The sequence below is a fragment of the Schistocerca gregaria genome, chromosome 8 (assembly GCF_023897955.1).
Source record: "Schistocerca gregaria isolate iqSchGreg1 chromosome 8, iqSchGreg1.2, whole genome shotgun sequence".
NCBI lineage: Eukaryota > Metazoa > Arthropoda > Insecta > Orthoptera > Acrididae > Schistocerca > Schistocerca gregaria.
The window spans coordinates 204,196,989-204,219,627 of NC_064927.1; the positions used below are offsets into that span (position 1 = coordinate 204,196,989).

Consider the following 22,639-nt stretch of genomic DNA (forward strand, 5'->3'; position numbering starts at 1 on the left):
ACATGGCACAACAACATGGAACGATCATCGTATGTATGTAGGAGGATAACAACATGAACTTGATTAGCTATGTCAAAATGCAAAACAATGACATACAACTGGATTGCTAATCTGTTTAACTTGAATGTGGCCAACCAGTGAGTAGGTACTGCAACAGAATCTTATGAATGGGTTTTACAGATGTTGCCTGACAATATGTTAGTGGCTGATAGGAAAACCATCGAGCATTTCATTGCCCTGGACATCAACGTGAAAGTAAGAGTCCTCTGAGGTATCAAACGCCGAATCAGTGCTGACTGATAGGCAAGGAAGAGTGTCCACATTCGTATGCTTTGCTGTTGGCTTGTAAACAATTTCATATTGAAAACTGGAAGGCAGCAGAGACCAACGCTCAACGTTTGTGCTGTGCATAGAGGGACTGGCCACAGTAAGCATTGGCAGAATTTTGTCACCCCAAATATGAGAGCAAGTACTTCCTTCTCAGTCTGTGAATAACTGCATTATGCTGTATTGAGGATACAACAGCAAATGGCGTATCCAATGGTCCAACTGTATAAGAGCACCACCAATACCATAAGAGGATGCATCAACTACTACAAGAAAGTAGGGGTTAGAATCACACAGAAGGGCAGCCTCTAAAAAGCAGAAAGACACTGTCAGCTGCAGGCCAAGCATGGCTAAGGGCCACAATTGTGCAAGAAAGAGACACAATTAGTATGGTCACCAGCCACTGATATGGAGAGAATTGGGATCTAGCAGCATTCAAATGTAGCTTTCCTCGTCATCCCAGTAGTGGATGATGAGGAGTGGTGGATGCAAAGACAGAGTACGCTATAATAAGAGGAACTCGAAACGTTTAGTAAATTTCTTTTTCTTAACCTGGATGACAGTTAGTCCAGAGGAATATTTAGTGCAAGTCCTTTGAGGCAGCCCAGTTCGATATCCACAATAGCAACAGAGGCTGAATGACAGCACTTTGACTACCCATGCGGAACTGAACTACGGACAGGCTAGACTCTGGTGCAGCACACTTTCGTCAGCTCCACTACAGTGCCCGACACACAGACTGAGGGCAGTGTCACTTGGAGGCTGCCACAGATTGGCGGTGCATTCGCATGGGTTACTGCTAACTTCTAGATGTGGAGTGTCATGACGTAGTATCGGTAGGGCACGATACTGCAGGGATTACTGCAATTATTATTTTAATTTTTCTTGAAATAATTACTTCTTACTTTAAGGAGATAGTGCGACATCCGTAAGAATGTTCAGTTATAATCAGTTACAGGTCCACAATGAGGAAAGACTCACGATGTACAGAGATTGCAGCATATTCATTTTCACTAACCATTAGAAATTAACAGTTCTGAGTGCATTCTTTGCCAATCAAATGACTGTTTTGCACATTCTAAAAGTGATCTATAGCAAGCACTGCAACTAAATTTCTATCTTTTTATAACACATGTGGTGATGATGACAGAAGCCAATAACAGTCATTGTGAATTGTCAAGCATATGTGCTCATGACAGAGATTCATGACCAAGCAGGATGAAGTGATCCACAATACTATTAACCTGTCTCACTGGCATCCATCTGTTGAAGAATCTTAGAACTTACATTGAGTAATGGAGTCTCTCAGACACAATGACCACCTCCATACCAACCAACACGTATTTTGAAACTTGTGATTTTCTCACATGACATACTGAAAGCCATTGACCAAGTCAGTCAGGAAGATGCAAAATTTCTTGACTTCAAAAGCATATTTGATATATTACCAGACCAATGGTTACTATCAAAAGTGTGTCAGATAACACTTTGGCTGACTGAAGTTTTCTTGGTATCGAGAATGCATCATTTTATCTTGAATGGAAAGTCATTGACAAAAGCAGAAATAACTGCATCCCCCTCAGAAGTGTATTGAGATCCTTGCTGTTCATGGAGGATGCTGCTCAAGGAGAATGCAAAATTTCTTGACTTTGAAAGCAAATTTGACTTAATACCATACCAAAGGTTATTAACAAAAGTATGATCATATGGGATATCAAACAAAATGTGTAACTGATTGAGGATGTCTTCGTATAGAGGATGCAGAGTTTTTTCTTGGATGAGAAGTCATTGTCAAAATTAGAAATAACACCTGGCATGCCCCTTGAAAGTATATTGTTCATTTCATATAGTAACGATTGGCAAGCAATATAACCATTAACCTCAGATTTTCTACAGTGAAGTACCAACTGGAAATGTTTGAACAAGTATCCAGTCAGAAGATTGGTTTTTTACACCTGTCATCAATCCAAGAAAATTGAACATCTGCAAAAATAAAATTACTTCAAGAAAATGGATGTACTGTGTTTATTTTCCGTCCAGGATCAACGTAAGAGCGTTCTAAAAGGAAAAGATAGAATAGTGCAGACTTCCACACTTTTTCTGCATTAGCTTCATCTCATACATTAGAGCAACTCTGCAATCTTCTGCAATAGTCACAACTCCACCTTGCTCAGTTATGAATAGATAGTTCAGTAAGCTGAGCAAGTACAGAGTACACTGACTCGCTTTTTAATGTAGTAGAATCAACCACCTACATGTCCAGTGCCTTTGAGGATGTGTCCTGTAGTAAGACACGAGACACCAGCCACAAAAAATATGCATTATTGGTCAATGTTTGCACATTTTGACAGAAAATTGCTAAGTTCTTATTTGAAATATGTAATGCAACACTCAGAAATGTAATATGAGAGACATCAATAACTACCGACATGTTTTGCTGCTGACTTCTTAATAATTTGGCCAATATAGTCTGGGGACATAAATCTTTGTCCAGTACACTAAAAAACATTCATATTGCTTTACACAGATCAGTTTTCTATTTACCAGTAAGGTCAAAATCTATATACTATAAGAATTAGAATATATTTTCCTACAAGGGTGTACTGAAAAGCTATGTCTCCATTTTTTATGTGAAAAATCTTAAATCTTTTTAAATAAAACAAATTTTATTGACTTCTACATATTAATTGTTCATGTCTACATATTTATTTCTCAACATACTGGCGATGAAAACATTTCTCTCTATGAGAGATCAGGTTGTTGCTACTGCCACTGTAGAATGATTCACTTTATTAACACAGCCACAACTTCAGCTCAGCTTGCATTGTTTCATCATGATCTCAAAGTGAAGTCCTCAATACTAATCTCAAAGTTCTGGAAGTAGATAAAAATTGGATGGGGCCAAGTCAACACTATATGGAGGCTGATCAGTGACAGTGAAACTGAGACATCGGATTGTTGCAGATATTTGCATGGAATTGTCATGATGATAGGGTGCTCCAAGTATGGATGAACTCTTCGACTTCGTGCTTCTCAGAAATTTTGTTTACAGCATAGTGCTTCTCACACATCAGTTATATACTATAGTTCAGAGCCCTCTAGTGTCAGAGGGTTGCAGCTCTTTTCAGTGAAGCAGGAAAGTTGACTGAGTAATATACATGACATGTAATCCTCAACAAATATTGAGAACAGAATAAAAAATATGAAGACTGTTTTTCAGCAGATCCTTGATATCGAGATATTTCCATAAAATGAAGTATTCTTTCACTTTGTTTTAGAATATTTGATGATTTCTCAATTTCTTGCAGATGTCCACCAGTTGCCTGTTACAGACTTTATCACCTCAGTATGAAACTCTGTGAACTCTGTAAAGGATACATTGTCTATAGGAAAATTTCTTTTATGTCATTGTCAATTACAGATGTCATCCTAAATTTACTCTTGTTATTCACTACAAACACACAAGTTGTATACATATTGACATGTAAGTACAAGAACCCCTAGATCCCTGAAGAGGTTTCTGCAAAATGTTCAGTTATCAACTTTACACAGTTGCACACTTCTGTGGAATAAATATTTGTTCAACATTATTAACTATATAGTTCAAGAAATTTATGCCATAGAACGATACTGAGCTAGCAATCCTGTATGCAGGTCAACACAATGAGAAGCAATTCGAAGTATAAAGCAGGCAGAATTGAGTTCTTTCTTTAATGTATCCATATGCTGGTGAGACCACAGTTTCTTATCCTTCTGGCTGTCCAGGAACATCACACAAAGGGCTATTGGCTGTGAATTAGTTGTAAGCATGTCCCTCTTGTATCCTGGCTGTGTGTGCTATTGGTGGCTTTATTAACATACTCATGTTGCCAGCAAAAATTATATTTTTTGAAGAATCTTCCAATGTTCTGAATATACCATTTATGTGGACAAAGAACAGGCAGTCCAAGTAATGAACCTGGTAGCACACTATATTTAATGTTTCCCCCCTCTTTGAATCTTATCTGATTTCAGCCCTATTAGTTCTTTTGTGTTCTGCTGTTAAAAATCACACAAAACAGCAACATTGTAATTTTATTGTTTGGTTCTACTAGATTTGTATTAGTGTGATATGGGGGGTGGGGGTGAATGAAAAGTAGTGCCTCCAGCTTCATTAATTGGGTTTGGATGGGAATATTTTAATAAATCAAACGCAGTAATAATCCTTAGAATGTGATCTTTAATTACCAATGTTCACTTTTTCACATAATCACCCACCAATTGGATACATTCTGCCAACAAGTTTTCTGAAGGCGTCACAGAAGAAGTCGTCACTCTGTTTCCACAACCACAGTCTCACAGTGCTCTCAATGTCTTCATCAGGAACATAACGATATCCCCGCAGATCGTCTTTCATTATCAGGAACACATGGAAGTCAGACGGTGCTAGATCTGGACTGTATGGAGAATGTGAGATTCAGTCTCAGAAGTGTGTGGTTTCAGAGTTTGCAGCACTGTTATGTAATGTTCTGAATTTATTGTTGTTCCCCGATCAAGGAAACCAACATGGATAACACCATCTGTGTCCCAGATCACTGTGGCCATGATTTTTCCTGCTGAGGGCTGCCTCTTGAATTTCTTTTTCTGGAGAGAGTCTTTGTGTCGATATTCCACAGACTGACGTTTCGTCTTTGGGTCGTAATGGTGTACCCATGTTTCGTATCCTGTCTCAATTGAATGGAGAAAGGCATCACCTTCATTCTCGAAACGTGAGAGGAATTCCTGGCAAATTTCAAGTCTGTGCAGTTTCATTTCAGGAGTCAGCATCTAGGGTACCCATTGGGCACAGATCTGATAGCCAAGCAAAGCAATAATATGACCCACACAATTCTGTGAAATGCCGATTGCGCTTGCAATTTCTCTCTGAATGATACGACGATCGTCCTAAATCAATCTGTCAACATTTTGCTTGTGAAACTCGGTGGTTGCTGTCACAGGCCGACCATCTCTTTGTTTGTCACGCAGGTCAAATGGTTCAAATGGCTCTGAGCACTATGGGACTTAAGATCTGAGGTCATCAGTCCCCTAGAACTGAGAACTATTTAAACCTAACTAACCTAAGGACATCACACACCCATGCCCGAGGCAGGATTCGAACCTGTGACTGTAGCGGTCACGCGGTTCCCGACTGAAGCGCCTAGAACCGCACGGCCACACCAGCCAGCTATCAAGCAGGTCAGATGTTTCCATCTCAACATCTTTAAACTTACTCGCCCAACGACACACAGTACTCACATCAACACAATCACCATGAAATGCTCTCATTCTCTGATGAATCTCGTTTGGGTTGATACCTTCTGCTGTCAAGACCTCAATGACTCCACGTTACTAAAATTGCATTGACCGACTGTATTGCTTTCGTAGTAGAGAAGCCTTTGCATAAGCTAAACTGAGCTGTTGTTAGAAGATTACTCTCAAAGAGATGGTTAAAGTTTCTGTTGTAAATTATTTTCTCAAATGAAAAAAAAACAACGAGAACACAAAACAGAGGGATATGGATCTACAATTAAAGGTCCCTTGCTCATCTCCTGTTTTATTGAAGGGTTTTACTGCTGCACATTTCAGAATTTCTGAAAAACACCTTGCCTTATTAGGTGATTACAAAGGTGACTCACACATATTCACTGACTTTATCTCCATATTTCAGAATTTCTAAAAATCACCTTGGCTCATTTAGTGATTACAAAGGTATTTCAGAATTTCTGAAAAACTCCTTGACTCATCAAGTGATTACAAAGGTAACTCATGCTCATTCACTGTCTTGATCTCAAAAACTGTGCTAGCAAAATTTTGGTGGTGAAGTGAAACTGTGCTGTTGTTAAAAGGCAGTTCTCAACATGGTGGTTCAAGATGCTGTTGTAAGCTACCTTCTCAAATAAGAACAAAAGAATGAGAACACAAAAATGCTTATCTCCACTTTTATAAATGATTGTTACAGCTGCATATTTCAAACTTTAACACACATTGTCTCATCAAATGATTACTAAGGTAACTCACACTCAGTCCATAATTTACTTACTTGATCTCGAAAACTCAGCTAGCAAAAGTTTGGTGTTTTTAGACTAACCTTACCTTTGGAACAAAATATTATCTCCAATCACATATTTTCCTATTCAACCATACAGTGCGCTAGACTTCGCATTATAGTCAAATAACTACCATAAACATAAATTAGCGACACTCCACATTGACTATCTCTTTACATAGATATCAGCGCAAATGTCTGAGCGCACAGTAAATCATCAAAACTGTCATGTGCCCACATGACACAATTTTAACCTACTGCTGGCTCGCTACCTGCCAGGAAAGAAATTTCAGCAAGAAGTGTTTACTCTCTCGCAAAGGACATTTCACATCAGCACAGTAACGCATAATGTAAGATATTATTACATGGCCTGTGTTCGCAATGAGACTTGCAATAAAAAAATGCAGTCAAAGTGACAAAGGCAGAGAGAACCTTCTAAATGGTTAAAATGTTGGCGCAGTAAGTGAAGGCAATTTCGACATTGTAATTTATTTTGCAAGTTACTGGGTGAAAACGACGCCTATTGAAGACACTTATAACTCTTTTTCCCCTCTGACGTTGGCTCCCTAATTGCGTCCACAATCGAGTTCCTGCTCGATCTCGGTATTTTCTGATGGATCAGAAAGTACATGAGGTCAAAGCACCAGACGCATGACTTTAAATTCGGCTCTCCTCGATGCCAGCTGCAATAGATTGCATTACTTTGTTTAACTTATTGTGGTAAACAGTCTTGAACGACTCTTTGCTGTTTCCCTGTTTACCATAGACTCAGCTGCTCTTTTCTTCCCTATTACTGAATTACATAAGCAGCTGGTTCCTTATCCTGGTCGTTGCATATCTTACTCTCAACTGTCCACAAGCAAGTGTGACTCCTACTATTTCAATAAATTTAACAATGAAGTTGACAGCACTGAAGACTGAGGCAAACTACATATCAATTAAATGGAACATCAGTTCTCATCACAGGCAAATGATGGAGGTTCAGATTAGATACAACTTCAACACAATGTCATTCATTTAGGGAACTAACAATAATAACATTTATTCATGACCAAACCAAACTTCATAATGGATGTTCTTTATCAGCTCTGTATTGAAATTGTTAACAAGTGGAATAACACATCGATGTTTCTGTGCTAGCCAAAATATATACATAGAAACATATCAGACAATATTTAAAAGGGAACTTGTTGAAGCAAATGCCACGAAGTGGTTCCATCATCTTTGGGATCAAATCAAAGTCACAAGGACTTAAGTCTGGCGAGTATGCTGGATGGTACAGTACTTCCCAATCTCATCGATCGAACAGAGCAGCCACAGCTTGCACATTGTCGTGCAAAATGATGGGTGGGTTGCACAGAAAATGTCTCCACTTCTTTCGTAAAGCTGGTTGCAGGTGATGCTCCAAAAACGTACAGTAATACTGTGCACTGACGGTCTGCATGCACTTCTTCTTCAGAGAGGCTAGGATGACCTGTCTAATCCATGTCTGGCACAGTTTTCTGACCTTTGTTGAAGGCATTTACCCAATGTGCCACTGTTCTGTACGGCGATGCTGATTCCCCACACGCCTCTCGAAGACCTTGATGACACTGTCATGCTATGCGACCTCTGACACATTCAATCTTGATCCAACTCCGTTGTTCCTGTTTCGAAAACATAGTGACGCTGTTATGTTAGACGGCTTGCTCACAAGTAACAGTGTTTTCCTCGACTGTGCACACGCCATTGACTTGAATGGTCGAGTCCATTTGCTTGGAGGTAAGATAGGTATGTCAACAACGTGTGCTATCAGTGACATTAATAGATTCCATTGCATAGTGTATCCACAGCAGTTTTACCACTATTTAAGTTCCAATCTACATAGATTAACTCCCTGTCAGAGCAGAGGTCGACACAATTTTCTCCAAAGAGATATAATAGTTCCCCTCACAAATGTCTACGTCGACTCTTTCTTTCCAGGAAACTTTGAAAGTGACATCCCGTTCCATTTCATGTCATTGATGACCTATGTGAATTAGCACATTGCCTATCCATATGGTCTGTATACGCTTGCAGTGTGCAGGCAAATACACGATGGCGGAAGTTGCCAAAGAATCTTCCTCACCTAGTCAGACAAGTGAGTGAGCGCTTGGCTGTGGTCATATGGATGCCATGCACTTGTCCCCAACCATGTGGATATCACGAGCTTGCACTCACTTGCACATAGGCTGCAAATATGCAACGTGCAGATGCATGGACACATTTCGCTTACTCCCAGAGTTGATCAACATTTATTCAAATGGTGAACAACAAATACAGAATAAAAATCATTTTTCGTTTTCGTGAATAGCAAATAAAAATATTTATTCGAAATATTATTCATCCACATGAATAAAAACATTTATTGCTCATCTGAAAAAAACTTTATGAATAATGGATTAATTTGACATCTAATCACATCTATTGCTCCAATTTGTCATTTATTAATAGATGTATTTTTTGTTGCTTTTAAATTAGTTTTCTAAACGTCTCTGTTTTTCAACATCTCATCAGGATGTTTATTTGATACATGAAGATCTGCCATTGTAACACATTAAATAGAATATGTAAAGAGGATATTGTTGTGCAAAGCCAAACCAGAGTAATGCTGCACCTTCAGCAAAACTGTCCAAACTGAGACATCTGTCCCCATCCCCATCCCAAAAGTCTATATTTCTGCTTTTTTCTATATGGGTTTGCTATTTTTATAATTGAAAAAGTATATAATTGAACTATCTTCCTACAAAATATTGCACACAACTAATTAAATTTATCATTATAGAAACTAAATCATTACTAGTATAAACATTATACAAAAATTAAAAGGAAAACGGTATTATACTGTTCATGGAGCTACTACGCATTTATTTTAGATGATGTATAATGAATTACTGATATAATAAACTTACTAGATGATGTCATCACACAATTTTGCCAAAATAAAGTATACATAAAAACTCTCATCAATTTCCCAATACATAATTTCACCAACAGGGATAGGGCCAGATACATTGTGTTGCATCAACAAAAGAATTTGATAATCAAATTGAACCCACAGTGAAAAGTTTTCAAAAACAAAAGACTTGGAGGAACCAATACGATTGCCACATGAGTATCAAATCCATCACATTGCTATCACATACCATTTTCAGGAAAAATTTAGAATGTTCAAATCCATGGTGATGTGAACATCAGCTGGTATCACTATTTTCCCTCACTGTAAGTTAAATATATCCCAAAAGAGTATACTGCAATATTAGATATCACAAGAAAATTTATGCAAAAAGTATCCAAAATACTAATATAAAGAGAAATGGGAGAAATAAAAGGCAGTCACCTGGGGACATTTCCCAACCAAGATTACACAGAAAGCCGAAAAGCTACCCCCCAGAAGAGCTCTAAGTTATCTTGGTGGTACCAAGTACGTAAAGACACTCAGTAAGAAGAAAAGAGGATCTACCAGAAAAATAACAGTAAAAAAAGCACCTGAGAGCAAACAACGCTTTTTCGAGATTGTAAAGCAAGTGGCAACATTAATCAGACAAACAAAGAGCAGATGCATGAGAGAATAATACTAAATTATTGAAAATATCTTAATGGAATGCAGTATGTGTACCTTTTAAAAGATTTTCAGTGGGATCAATGGACAGATCACAGAATCTTATATGTAAAACACTCTCGGTTTTCTTGCGGCGTCAATTCGGGATAAAATCTCAAGCTTTTGATGATTACCTCCATCATCATTGTCAGGAGCTACTGACTGCTATAAAAAAGGCTACCACAGCAGCAGAGAAGACAGTCAGTTGCTCCTGAGAATGACGATGGAGTTATTCGACGAAAGACTGAGATTTTATCCTGAATTGACGAGGCAAGAAAACCGAGAGTGTTTTACATATAAGTGCCGTCGCGAAAGATTTCGTTCCCATCACAGAATCTTTCTTCTGAAAGAAGAGTGCTAAACTTGGTCTGACAAATCGCAACTGTATGGGCGATTTTGATACTTCTGTAAGTTATGCAACCATACAGGGCCACCATCAAGATTTCTCAGGGAGACGCAGGCAGACTACACACGAACACCCATGCCCATAATCTCAACCACCTACCAAAGATGAAATCTACAAACACATTCTTAGGCTCAAAAACAACAGGCTATTTGGGGAAGATGTCATAATTCACAATTATTGAAGCATGTAGAGACAAACACACCTGTCAGCACTGATATTTGGCACACAGAAAAATTGCCAGAAGGCCAAAAGTACACACTCGTCAACACACTCCACAAGAAAGGTGACAGGACAGACATACATTATAAGTTAGGGTTCTCATGCAAAGAACACGCTTTCAACTTCAAACAATACTGAAATAACAAGGCAACGAGAAGCAGCTCAATTATTTACACTTTTCGTTGTCTTCAAGAAGACATAACTTCATTGACTGATATCCTAGAAGGTCCAAAGACAATAAACCTCAAACACTCATGGACACAATGCCCAAAGTAAAATTTATGTGTAAAATATCAAAAACCTTTGAAATTAAAACAGATGTTCTCCCAGGAGATGGGCAGACGCCAATCATCTTCAATCTCATCCTAGATAAAATCTTTAATGAATGGAGAAAAGAAATAAAAAATCAAAATCTCTGGAAAACTATTCTACCTGGACGAACAAAGATAGCATTAATACATCTATGCAGTTTTAGCTGTAGACTAAATGCGAGATTATTTCATCAATTTATTTCACACAAATTTATAGATCCACAGCTAAAGCAAAGTCCTTCAATAACAGTCAATATTCAATTACATTTTACGTTTTGTTATACATAATCACACTCATGAATCTCAGAAATACAGCATTCACTTTCTCCATAGAATGCGTGGAAAATCGACAGCACCAGAGAAATCTTAATTCTAAAAGCATTCCAATGCTTGCTGCGCCCATTAGTGCGACTGCCTCGTGACGAAGCTGTTTGGAGTCCTTGTCACCTTATCGGCGTGGCAGGGCTATGCGGCTGTTGCCCCAAACTCATTGAGTGAGCACCTCGTGACGAAACTGTAGAGTGTGTGCTTCAGCAATGGGTATTAAGTGAGTGATAGGCAGCGTGTGGTACTCTTGCGGTGCTCTAGTGGTCTAATGTGAATGACACTATTTGAAATGCATTGTATGTTGTTGTGACATGGCGTTCCATTCTGTTCCATTAAGTGTAAATCGGCCTTGACTGGTATCAGCCGTTTCAGAATTCAGTATGTATGCAAAGGCGAGACAAACTAGACTGAACAAACAGTCGACTCCAACATGTTTTGTGAGCCAGGTTTGCGGCTATCTCCAGGCTGCACAATCTGTCTACACAGATGTGATCTGTATCAACAGGTTCGAGCAATTTTGCTAAAACCTCGAACTTACAGACAAAAGCACATATAATACATGTAAATTTCCAGTTTATGAGCTATTCTCCATCTGCATCAATGTGACGTTCACAAGCGATTGTCAAATGGATTTTTATCTCAGTCTAACATAACAATCTGCGACAGCAGCGAGGCAAACGGTCAGCAAGAGACACTCCTGACAAGAGAAACTCAATATCCCCCCGCCTCAGAATTATTGTCAAAATGGCCCAGAGCACAGCCCATCAAAAACTGAATGCAGATCGAGCGTGAAAACGGGAAGAATGTGTGCTAAACTGCGACAAAAGAAGTAAACAGTCCAAGCTAAAGATGTTCAACACTGAGCGAATTGCACAGATCACAGCGTTCTGGTTGTGTGGTTATGGTGGTGGACTGAAAACCAGAAGATCCTTGTTCAAATCTCCCTCATGCCCCATTTTTTGTTCACAAAATTGTGAACTTTCCATCTGTTCATTGATATGTCTGTTCTCCTTTTGTAGTCTTGGAAACTGTTATACTATACATTGGTTATAGACTATGACTCATGCAGTAAGAATATATTACCGTCACAAATAAATATTATGAGTAGTGAGAGCAGGCGAGATGCTACATAGACCTCGCACAGAAATGAAAATAACAAATAAACGAGTGTGAGCTATGTTACAACACGGGAATTCAAAACTTCCAAAACGCAACGCAAAAGTCATAAAATGTGATATTTGAGTAGAACAAATAGCAGATATGTATCCCTTCCTCATATCTCGCTATTGTAAATGGACGTTACACCATGACACAGACACAAATTTAAATACAGCAAACAAACACATCAGTGACCTGATGGACAGTTCATAATTTTGTGAAAAAAATGTCTGGGTGTGAGGGAGATTTATTTGAACATGGACCTTTCCCTTTGCAGTCCAACACCAGACCACATAACCATGACTACATGACTAATCAACTGTGTTCCATATTGCATATCGTGCACTTGGATCTTTCACTGTTTCGATTTTACTTCTTTTATACAGTTTAGTACATGTTCATGCTTGTTTGTGTACAGTTTTTGACGAGTTGTCCACTGTGTCATCTTACCACTAAATCTGAAAGAGGTGCCATGGAGAGTTTTCCTTATGGGGATGTGTGCGAATGATAATAAAATTTATTTGATTTGTACCACAGTTTTTTACAGCAGGGAGCGTATTGAGTGCCATAAAAATCTACACTAATAAATGACACTACTTTTATTATTCTTAAGTTTCCTAAGGATCCTGGGAATATCAAATGGTAGCTTACAGGCCAGTTTATTTACGATTGTCTTGTAACATAGAGATACTTTCTGAAGAATGTTATTTTTCTTTAATAACAAAACACTGCCAGTAAACACCAGAGGGTCTGTTCCTCTGCAGAAAGATGTTATATATCTGCCCAACAATGCGAAGTTTCCAGGCAAGTTGCCGCATGCGGTAGCTATGCAGTCTGAGGCGCCTTGCTACGGTTTGCGCCGTTGTTCACATTGGAGGTTCAAGACCTCCCTCAGGCAGGGGTGGATGTCTTGTCCTTATCGTGAGTTACTTTAAGTTAGATTAAGTAGCGTGTAAGTCTAGGGACGGATGACCTCAGCAGTTTGGTCCCATGGGAACTTACCACAAATTTCAAATTTCCAGGCGAATTGGTGAATGTGGAACTTGGAAAATCTGTATGGTATGCAATGCCTACTTTATTTAATGTGCCAATAAACCATCACACCAGTAGCTGAAAGGAAAACAGTACAGGTGTCATTGTAAAACGTCAAAAACCAATAAAACTGTTTCTCAACATGGAAGAAACGCATTCCACATCTGTTGCTACATCTGAACCACAAATGGCAAAAATCTTCAACTTATTTGCTTTTGAAGCAAAAGTAGTGTTTCTTCATGAATAACTTATAGCTTATGTCATTGAATCTGAAGATCTGCTGTATTTTACATTTATTTTATGGTAAATCATGCCCTGTGGTACTTCAGTAATGCCTGGAATGCAAAACTTTAACAATTATTTCGTTGACTAAGTAGAAAAATAAATGAACCATACATTATCCTTACGACACATCTTACTGTATGCTTTCTCACTACTTGGAGCGCTAGTGTCACTCCAGCTGTCAAATAGTAATAACTGTAACCTACTTGGTAGCTACTCTTCGTTTTAAGGGGCACTCAAAAAAAAAGTTCAATAATATTGTCAAACTGTCAATACATAGACCATTTGGGAGCGCATTTCATTTATTGTCAGTATTAGAAATTTTTATGAGCGATACTGGTAGAATATATACATACTGAAAGTGTGGCCCCCCAGGATGATGGACTTTGCCATTGGTAGGGAGGCTTGCATGCTTCAGCAATACAGATAGACGTAATATAAGTGCAACCACAATGAAGGGGTATCTGTTGTGAGTGCAGACAAACGTGCAGTAGCAACAGTCTGGGTGATTGACTGATATGGCCTTGTAACGTTAACCAAAAAGGCCTTGCTGTGCTGGTACTGCAAAAGGCCAAAAGCAAGGGGAAAGTACAGCCATAATTTTTTCCAAGAGCATGCAGTTCACTGTATGTTTAAATGATGATGGCGTCCTGCTGGGTAAAATATCCCATAGGTAAAATAGTCCCTCCTTTGAATCTCTGGGTGGGGACTACTGAGGAGGACATCTTTATCTGGAGACTCAAAACTGGCGTTATATGGGTGGGAGCATGGAATATCAGATCCCTTAATCAGGTAGGTAGGTTAGAAAATTTAAAAAGGAAAATGGGTAGGTTAAAGTTGGATATAGTGGGAATTAGTGAAGTTCGGTGGCGGGAGGAACAAGACTTCTGGTCAGGCGAATACAGGGTTATAAATACAAAATCAAATAGGAGTAATGCAGGAGTAGGTTTAATAATGAATAAAAAATAGGAGCACAGGTAAGCTACTATGAACACCATAGTGAACGCTTTATTGTAGCCAAGATAGACATGAAGCCCACACATGCCACAGTAGTACAAGTTTATATGACAACTAGCTCTGCAAACGCTGAACATGTTAAAGAAATGTAAAACAAGATAAAAGGAATTATTCAGAGTGTGAAGGGATACTAAAATTTAATAGTCATGGGGGACTGGAATTCGGTAGTAGGAAAAGGAAGAGAAGGAAACATAGTAGGTGAATATGGAATGGGGGTGAGGAATGAAAGAGGAAACTGTCTGGTAGAATTTTGCACAGAGCACAACTTAATCATAGCTAACACTTGCTTTAAGAATCATGAAAGAAGGTTGTATATGTGGAAGAGGCCTGGCGACACTGGAAGAGTTCAGATAGATTAAATAATGGTAAGACAGAGATTTAGGAACAAGGTTTTAAATTGTAAGACATTTCCAAGGGCAGATGTGGATTCTGACCACAGTATATTGGTTATGAATTGTAGATTAAAACGGAAGAAACTGCAAAAAGGTGGCATATTTTAGGAGATGGGACCTGGATAAATTGAAAGAACCAGAGGTTGTAAAGAGCTTCAGGGAGAGCATTAGGGAACGATTGACAAGAATGGGGGAAATAAATACAGTAGAAGAAGAATGGATGGCTTTGAGAGATGAAATAGTGAAAGTAGCAGAAGAGCAAGTATGTAGAAAGACAAGGGCTGATACAAATCCTTGGGTAACAGAAGAGATATTCAATTTAATTGATGAAAGGAGAAAATATAAAATTGCAGTAAATCAAGCAGACAAAAAGGAATACAAATGTCTCAAAAATGAGATCGACAGGAAGTGAAAAATGGCTAATCAGGGATGGCTAAAGGACAAATTCAAGGATGTAGAGGCATATTTCACTATGGGTAAGATAGACACTGCCGACAGGAAAATTAAGAAGACCTTTGGAGAAAAGAGAACTATTTGTATGAATATCAAGAGCTCAGATGGAAACCCAGTTCTAGGCAAAGAAGGGAAAGCAGAAAGGTGGAAGGAGTTTATAGAGAGGCTGTACAATGGTGATGTGCTTGAGGACAATATTATGTAAATGGAAGAGGATGTGGGTGAAGATGAATTGGGGATATGATACTGCATGAAGAATTTGACAGAACACTGAAAGATCTAACTCGAAACAAGGCCCCAGGAGTAGACAACATTCTGTTAGAACTACTGATAGCCTTGGGAGAACTAGCCCTGAAAAAACTCTACTGTCTGGTGAGCATGATGTATGAGACAGGCGAAATACCCTCAGACTACAAGAAGAATATAATAATTTCAATCCCAAAGAAAGCAGGTGTTGACAAGTGTGAAAATTACCGAACTATCAGTTTAGTAAGTAATGGTTGCAAAATACTGACACAAATTCTTTACAGATGAATGGAAAAACTGGTAGAAGCCTACCTGGGAGAAGATCAGTTTAGATTCCGTAGAAATGTTGGAACATATGAGGCAATACTGACTCTACAACTTATCTTAGAAGTTAGATTAAGGAAAGGCAGACCTAGAGAAAGCTTTTGACAATGTTGACGTGAATGCTCTCTTTCAAATTCTGAAAGTGGCAGGGAGCGAAAGTCTATTTACAATTTGTACAAAAACCAGATGGCAGTCATAAGAGTTGAGGATGAAAGGGAAGCAGTGGTTGGGAAGTGAGTCAGACAGGGTTGTGCATTGAGAAAGCACTAAAGGAAAGAAAAGAAAAATTTGGAGAAGAAATTAAAATCCAAACTTTGAGGTTTGCCAATGACAATATAATTCTGTCAGATGTAGCAAAGGTCCTGTAAGATCAGTTGAGCGGAATGGGCAGTGTCTTGAAAAGAGGTTGTAAGATGAAACAAAAGCAAAATGAGAATAATGGAATGTAGTCTAACTAAATCAGATGAAGCTGAGGGAATTAGATTAGGCAATGAGACACATAGGGTAGTAGATGACTTTTAGTATTTGGGGAGCAAAATAACTGATTATGGTCGAAGTAGAGAAGATGTAAAATGTACACTGGCAATGCCAAGGAAAGCGTTTTTGAAGAAGAGAAATTTGTTAACATCAAGTATAGATTTAAGTGTCAGGAAGTCTTTTCTCAAAGTATTTGGATGGAGTGTAGCCATGTATGGATGTGAAACGTGAATGATAAATAGTTTAGACAAGAAGAGAATAGAAGCATATGAAATGTGGTGCTACAGGAAAATGTTGAAGATTAGATGCGTAGATCATGTAACTGAAATGAAATGTCGTCTGGCTAGAGCCTCCCATTGGGTAGACCGTTCGCCTTGTGCATGACTTTCGAGTTGCAGCCAATTTGGCAACTTGCGTGTCGATGAGGGTGAGATGATGATGATTAGAATAACACAACACCCAGTCCCTGAGCGAAGAAAATTTCCGACCCAGTCGGGAATCAGACCCGGGTCCCTTGGCATGACCTTCCAGCTACTGGGATGAACATCATGTAACTAACGAGAAGGTACTCAATAGAATTGGGGAGACGAAGAATTTGTGGCACAACTTGTCTAGAAGAAGGGACCGGTTGGTAGGACATGTTCTGAGGCATCAGGCGATCACCAGTTTAATATTGGAGGGCAGCATGGAGGGTAAAAATTTCAGAGGGAGACCGAGAGATGAATACACTAAGCAGATTCAGAAGGATGTAGGGTTACTTGGAAATGAAGAAACTTGCACAGGATACAGTAGCATGGAGAGCTGCATCAGACCTGTCTCTGGACACAACAACAACTGAAAGTGTGAAGTCAAGTATGACTCTTTGACAAATGACAATATTCACCATTCAGTTGTTGACAGAGCTTCAGGAACCAGCCATTCAGCGTTAGTGTGCACCGTTTTTTTCCAATATGTTGTTGTATATATCATGCCTTGGGTTCCGTTTTTAAGGAATCTTTTAATACGACAGTATTTTAATAGATCTGTGCAAGGACAACCGTTGTATATACTGCTTTAGGATGGTTAACAGAGGATTCCCAATAACGATGATTACGGCACATCGTTAGTTTCAAAACGTAGACATGTTCATTACATAGCACTTTTGCAAAAACACTCCTGTTTAGAAAAATACGTCATATATCTGCAAAGACTGGTAAGAGATCTGCGAAATATACGTCAGTTTCACCAAATTACCACGAAGCCTAAAAAAACCGTTTTAAGTAATTGAAGAGGTCCCTGTCGGGCTTGCTTACTTCAAAGGTTTCCACAGAAATTGTGCTAGCTGATATTACTGAACTAAACTACGAGCATTACAATTACCTGCCTGTCGCTAAAAAGCTCTGAGTTACTCGTGATTTCTTGTCGGCTGCGTCTCTGTTTTATGTCTTATCAGCGCTAGTAACACGACGTACCGGTACGATGCAGGGCTCATCGGAAAATAATTTATGAAATTGTTCGGGTCCGTGGTTCAGACTTCAGTCAATAACCTGTCACTCCTTTTTTTAAACCATTCTTGTCTCATTTCATCTTCTTCGTTGTTTTCCATTGCTTGCAAAGCTAAGCTAATGCAACTGCAGCATAAGCTTTCTATAAAGTAATAGTAATAAAGTATGGGTGTTATACACCTTAACCTTGTAAAATCGCGTTGTCAATTTACAGGTTTTGTCAGTGTTATTGGTTCTGTAGGTCGCTTCAATATATTGAAAGTGTGACCACTTTGACAAACTAGAATTGTCAATAAATGTTGAACGTGTGCCGGTCCCACTGCGTTACTATTGACATGGGAGATTAGAATATTTGAACATCTTTGATTATTAGAATTTAGAAATGAAGGATGTAGTTTATCTTGGAGAGGGCAAAGAGATCAGTGCCATGTGGTCAATGTAAATAAAAGTTATTTACGGTAAAAAGTAATCACGTTTTAAACTATGGAGGAAGGTACTGAACGTCTGAATTTCATTCCATGTGTGAGATGGGTGAAGAAAGGCGTTGCAGCGGAAAATCCGCACAAAGTATGATTGTTTGCTGGTATCAAATCCTCATATAAGTGAAAGTTTTTCGTGAAACAGGCAATATTTTTTTTGCAGGTAACACTAACAGATGAGGAAATGAAGGAGATTATTGAGCAAGCAGGATGTGAAATCAAGTAAGAATCAATTAATGCAAAAGCATGTCACATTTTTTGTAATATCTCGGATATGCCCCTTAAAAGTGCACGAGTACTTCGTACACTGCCACTGTGCCCTGTACGAAGGTGATGGAAATGTATATGTGTATTCATCTAGGGATTGTTTTACAGAAATACATGAATTGCCATCGTAATACAATGAAATAGCTTAAAATATGTACATGCACACCCACAGAAGATTTGTGTATGCGTTTGTGCGGATATAACCGGTGATTTTGTTTGTTTAGTGTCTTGTATAAAATCACTTGCTGGTCTTAGCACCACCGACATCACAAGATTCAGATACGTTATCTGAATCTAAGTCACATCGGCAAGTGGGATGTTTCCGTTGTGAACTTTCAGCCTTACCATTGACATAATGTATCATCTGCCTCACATCGATTCTGTAAACCACAACCTCGTGAGGGACGGGTAAGAAAATTCCTGTCGTGTGTTTCATCTTTAGTGATGAGATCCAGTTACTAATATTGGTGAAGAACATGGTATAATGAAATCCAAACAAAGTTCACTGAAGTTCCATACTGCTATAGCTTGCCCACCTGTTGCATTATGTTTGTATGCTGAATTTTATTCTCTCCATATTGCTGTTATGGTGACTGTAGATGCTACACTTAATGGATGCAATCAAGATCTTGTTGAATCCATGCAACTTGATAAATTAGGGTAATTGTTTTGTGTCCACTGTGTGTATGATAAATGTGTCTTTGGAAAAGGGGAGTATCATTGTTATGTCTGGAGATTAGAATAAAAGAAGATGCTAATTCAATAGGTGGTGGTTTTTCAACCTGAGACCCTATAAAATGTCTTGAGGGTTAATCAATTGTGAAGATATAATCTCCTCAAAGTCTTGTCCTTCCTGTTACTCTCTCTGGTATTGTAAGCATGTTCTCTGTTAAAGAGATTGGACAGTGGTCCAACCTTATGATATCTTTTAGTAAGTAGAAGTCACATGTGTAAGCTAGTGGAGGAGATGGTAACAGCTGGGTTTCTTTGATAAGTTGACAGTATCCCCATGGACAAATGTGACAAGGTTTTATCATCTTATGTTGTTAAATGAGTAGCTGTCTCACAAGTCCTTGCTGTGGCATCAGAATCAAAGGTGCCTCCTATTAAGCAGGTAGCAGGTTCTATAGATAGTGACTTTGACTTGTTACTGAATGTTTCAGATGTAACTGTTCCAATAAATGTTTGGAAATACGGAAGCATCCAATTCCACCCGTCTGCTTTGACCTATGACATCAAAAATACGGCGGAAACGACCATCCACTATGAGTCCAATATGGCGCCTATGACATTGTTACGTACACATGGCAACAAACACGAAAATACATCGAAAAACCAATACGCACGCCATCCCCAAAAATCTAATCAAACATGCGTGGGAAATTGGGGTTTTTTGGGTGGGGACAAACTAAATATAAACACAACACTACACCAAACAACAAAAACACTAAAATAACAAGACCCCCACAACCTTCCCAAATTCCACTACACACTAAATCCACTGGAATCGATCACTTCTCTTGACCTATATAGGTCAAAAGAAACAACCAACCAACCACACTATAAATCTCAAATTTCACCACCATCACACTTAATCCTACCACAGAAAACACCTAGAAAATCAAAATTCGAATCTAACACTTCCCGTGACCTTTTATCCTTACGACATCTCCACATACAGCCGTCCCTAATCAGAGACTCCGGAACTTAAGTAAGCCTCATTTCTTCATGGCACACTGAACATTTCACGACTTAAGCCAACAGGCCAAATAGCTGAAGAAATTTTATTAGAGACAACACACTGTCCCCCATCATCTCCAACAACCAAAAACTGTTTACCTTGTCAGTCATATCCATACCTACCAAAGACATAAACAAAGCAATTTACCAAAATTCACACATGATGAACTGGGAAAAAAAAAAACCTACAATAACGTCGACATAACAAAACCAACGATACCACACATGTGCAATGCTACCAAGCAAGTGAACCCCAAATGCAACATAACACGCTTCCCATAAACACACCACCAGAGAGGACCACTGACCACAACAATATGCCACCTATAAACACACCACACACACAAACTAAACCAAAAACATCACCTCACACACAACACACAAACACACCACCAGAGAAAACCACCGATCACATCAAAATGACACCTACAAACATGCCACTCTCACAAACTGAACTCCGTGCTGTAGTGACGTCACACATCACAACAGCTTTACGTCGCAGGTCAAAGCCAACGGGTGGGATCGGACCGCTTCTGTCGACCCAAATGTTCTTATGCTTTGTTGCCCAAATGAATTAAATGTTGCTTCACCGACATTTATTTCGTTCCTTATATCCTAAAAGAGCATGGTGGTGGAACATTATAATTGTTTATGAGTACAACTAAAGTCTTGCAGACGTGTACTGTAAGCCCACTCATGTTGCCATGGTTGTTTCGACTATCCTGCAGAAGGTTCGTTGGGAAGCCCATACACATCCTCAATACAGTCCCAATCTTTCCCCATATGATTTCCATATTTTTGGAGCCCTGGAAAAAAGACATAAGTAGCCACTTACTAGCTTTGGATGAAGAGGTGCACACATGAGTACAGTCATGGTTTTGTAGTCTGTCACCGCCGTCTTGTTGCTCAAAGTTGATTTATTAATTCTTCAAGTAAGTTATTAGTTTGGGTGGCTGGTCACATTTTCACAGTATTTGCCACCGTGAGAGTGTGACACTGCAGCGAGAAATAGTGATGCTCTAATTTAAATAACCAGTTTTTTTTAAATAATACTTATCTTTTTAGCTCTTCTTTGTTGTTAGTTGGGGATCGTTGCCCATTTCCTTTCTTTAGTTTAACTTTTGTGTACCATCTAAAGAATGATTGGGTTGTTTCTACAGGAATTATTTGAAAACTGGTGGACTCTGTGGGAAATTACATTTGTTTTCAGTCATTTAACTTCACAATACAAATCAACATAACTTGTTCTGTATCCTCGCACTTAAAAAAGAAAGAAAGAAAGATGTACTTCTAACATGTAACAAGAAATTATCATCATATTTTTATCTATTTTTACAAAACCATCTTTGGGACGTACATTTCATACATAAAATATAAATAGTTGTTTATATTATATGTAAAAACAAAGTTGATGTGACTTACCAAACAAAAGCACTGGCAGGTCGATAGATACACAAACATACACACAAAATTCAAGCTTTCGCAACCAACGGTTGCTTCTTCAGAAAAGAGGGAAGGAGAGGGAAAGACGAAAGAATGTGGGTTTTAAGGGACAGGGTAAGGAGTCATTCCAGTCCCGGGACCGGAAAGACTTACCTTAGGGGGGGAAAAAAGGACAGGTATACACTCGTGTGTGTGTGTGTGTGTGTGTGTGTGTGTGTGTGTGTGTGTGTGTGTGTGTGTGTGTGTGTGTGTGTGCACACAAGCAGACATTTGTAAAGGCCTCAGGGCAGGTTTTTTTTTAGAAAAAGAATTACATGTATCTTGCTTACTCCTGAATTTTAACATTTGCTAAATTCAGTAATATCTCGGACTATGAAGGAAAACCCCCTGACTGAGGTGATACAGATTATGCCTTTCTAAAATAACAGTATATCAGATTCCTAATGTTTTTAAAAATCTCAGCAGTCCTAATCTAAAACCACCTCGGATGATGTTCACTTCTCAGCTTTATTTAGTGATGTTTGTGGACCTAATTTCCATTCGAAAGTTAACATGGTTGCCACACTGGAAGA

General features: G+C 38.8%; 1 protein-coding gene across 1 annotated transcript in view; it reads left to right on the forward strand.

The window, feature by feature from the left end:
* Positions 1-17,538: 17,538 nt before the first annotated feature.
* The window catches only part of LOC126284132 (periodic tryptophan protein 1 homolog), a 51,194-nt gene continuing 46,093 nt past the window's right edge, over positions 17,539-22,639 (forward strand). The window contains exons 1-3 of the mRNA XM_049982843.1: positions 17,539-17,578; positions 18,353-18,705; positions 18,781-18,839. Coding sequence (XP_049838800.1) covers positions 18,622-18,705; positions 18,781-18,839 — 143 coding nt within the window. The 5' untranslated portion in view covers positions 17,539-17,578; positions 18,353-18,621. The remainder of the gene's footprint in view (positions 17,579-18,352; positions 18,706-18,780; positions 18,840-22,639) is intronic.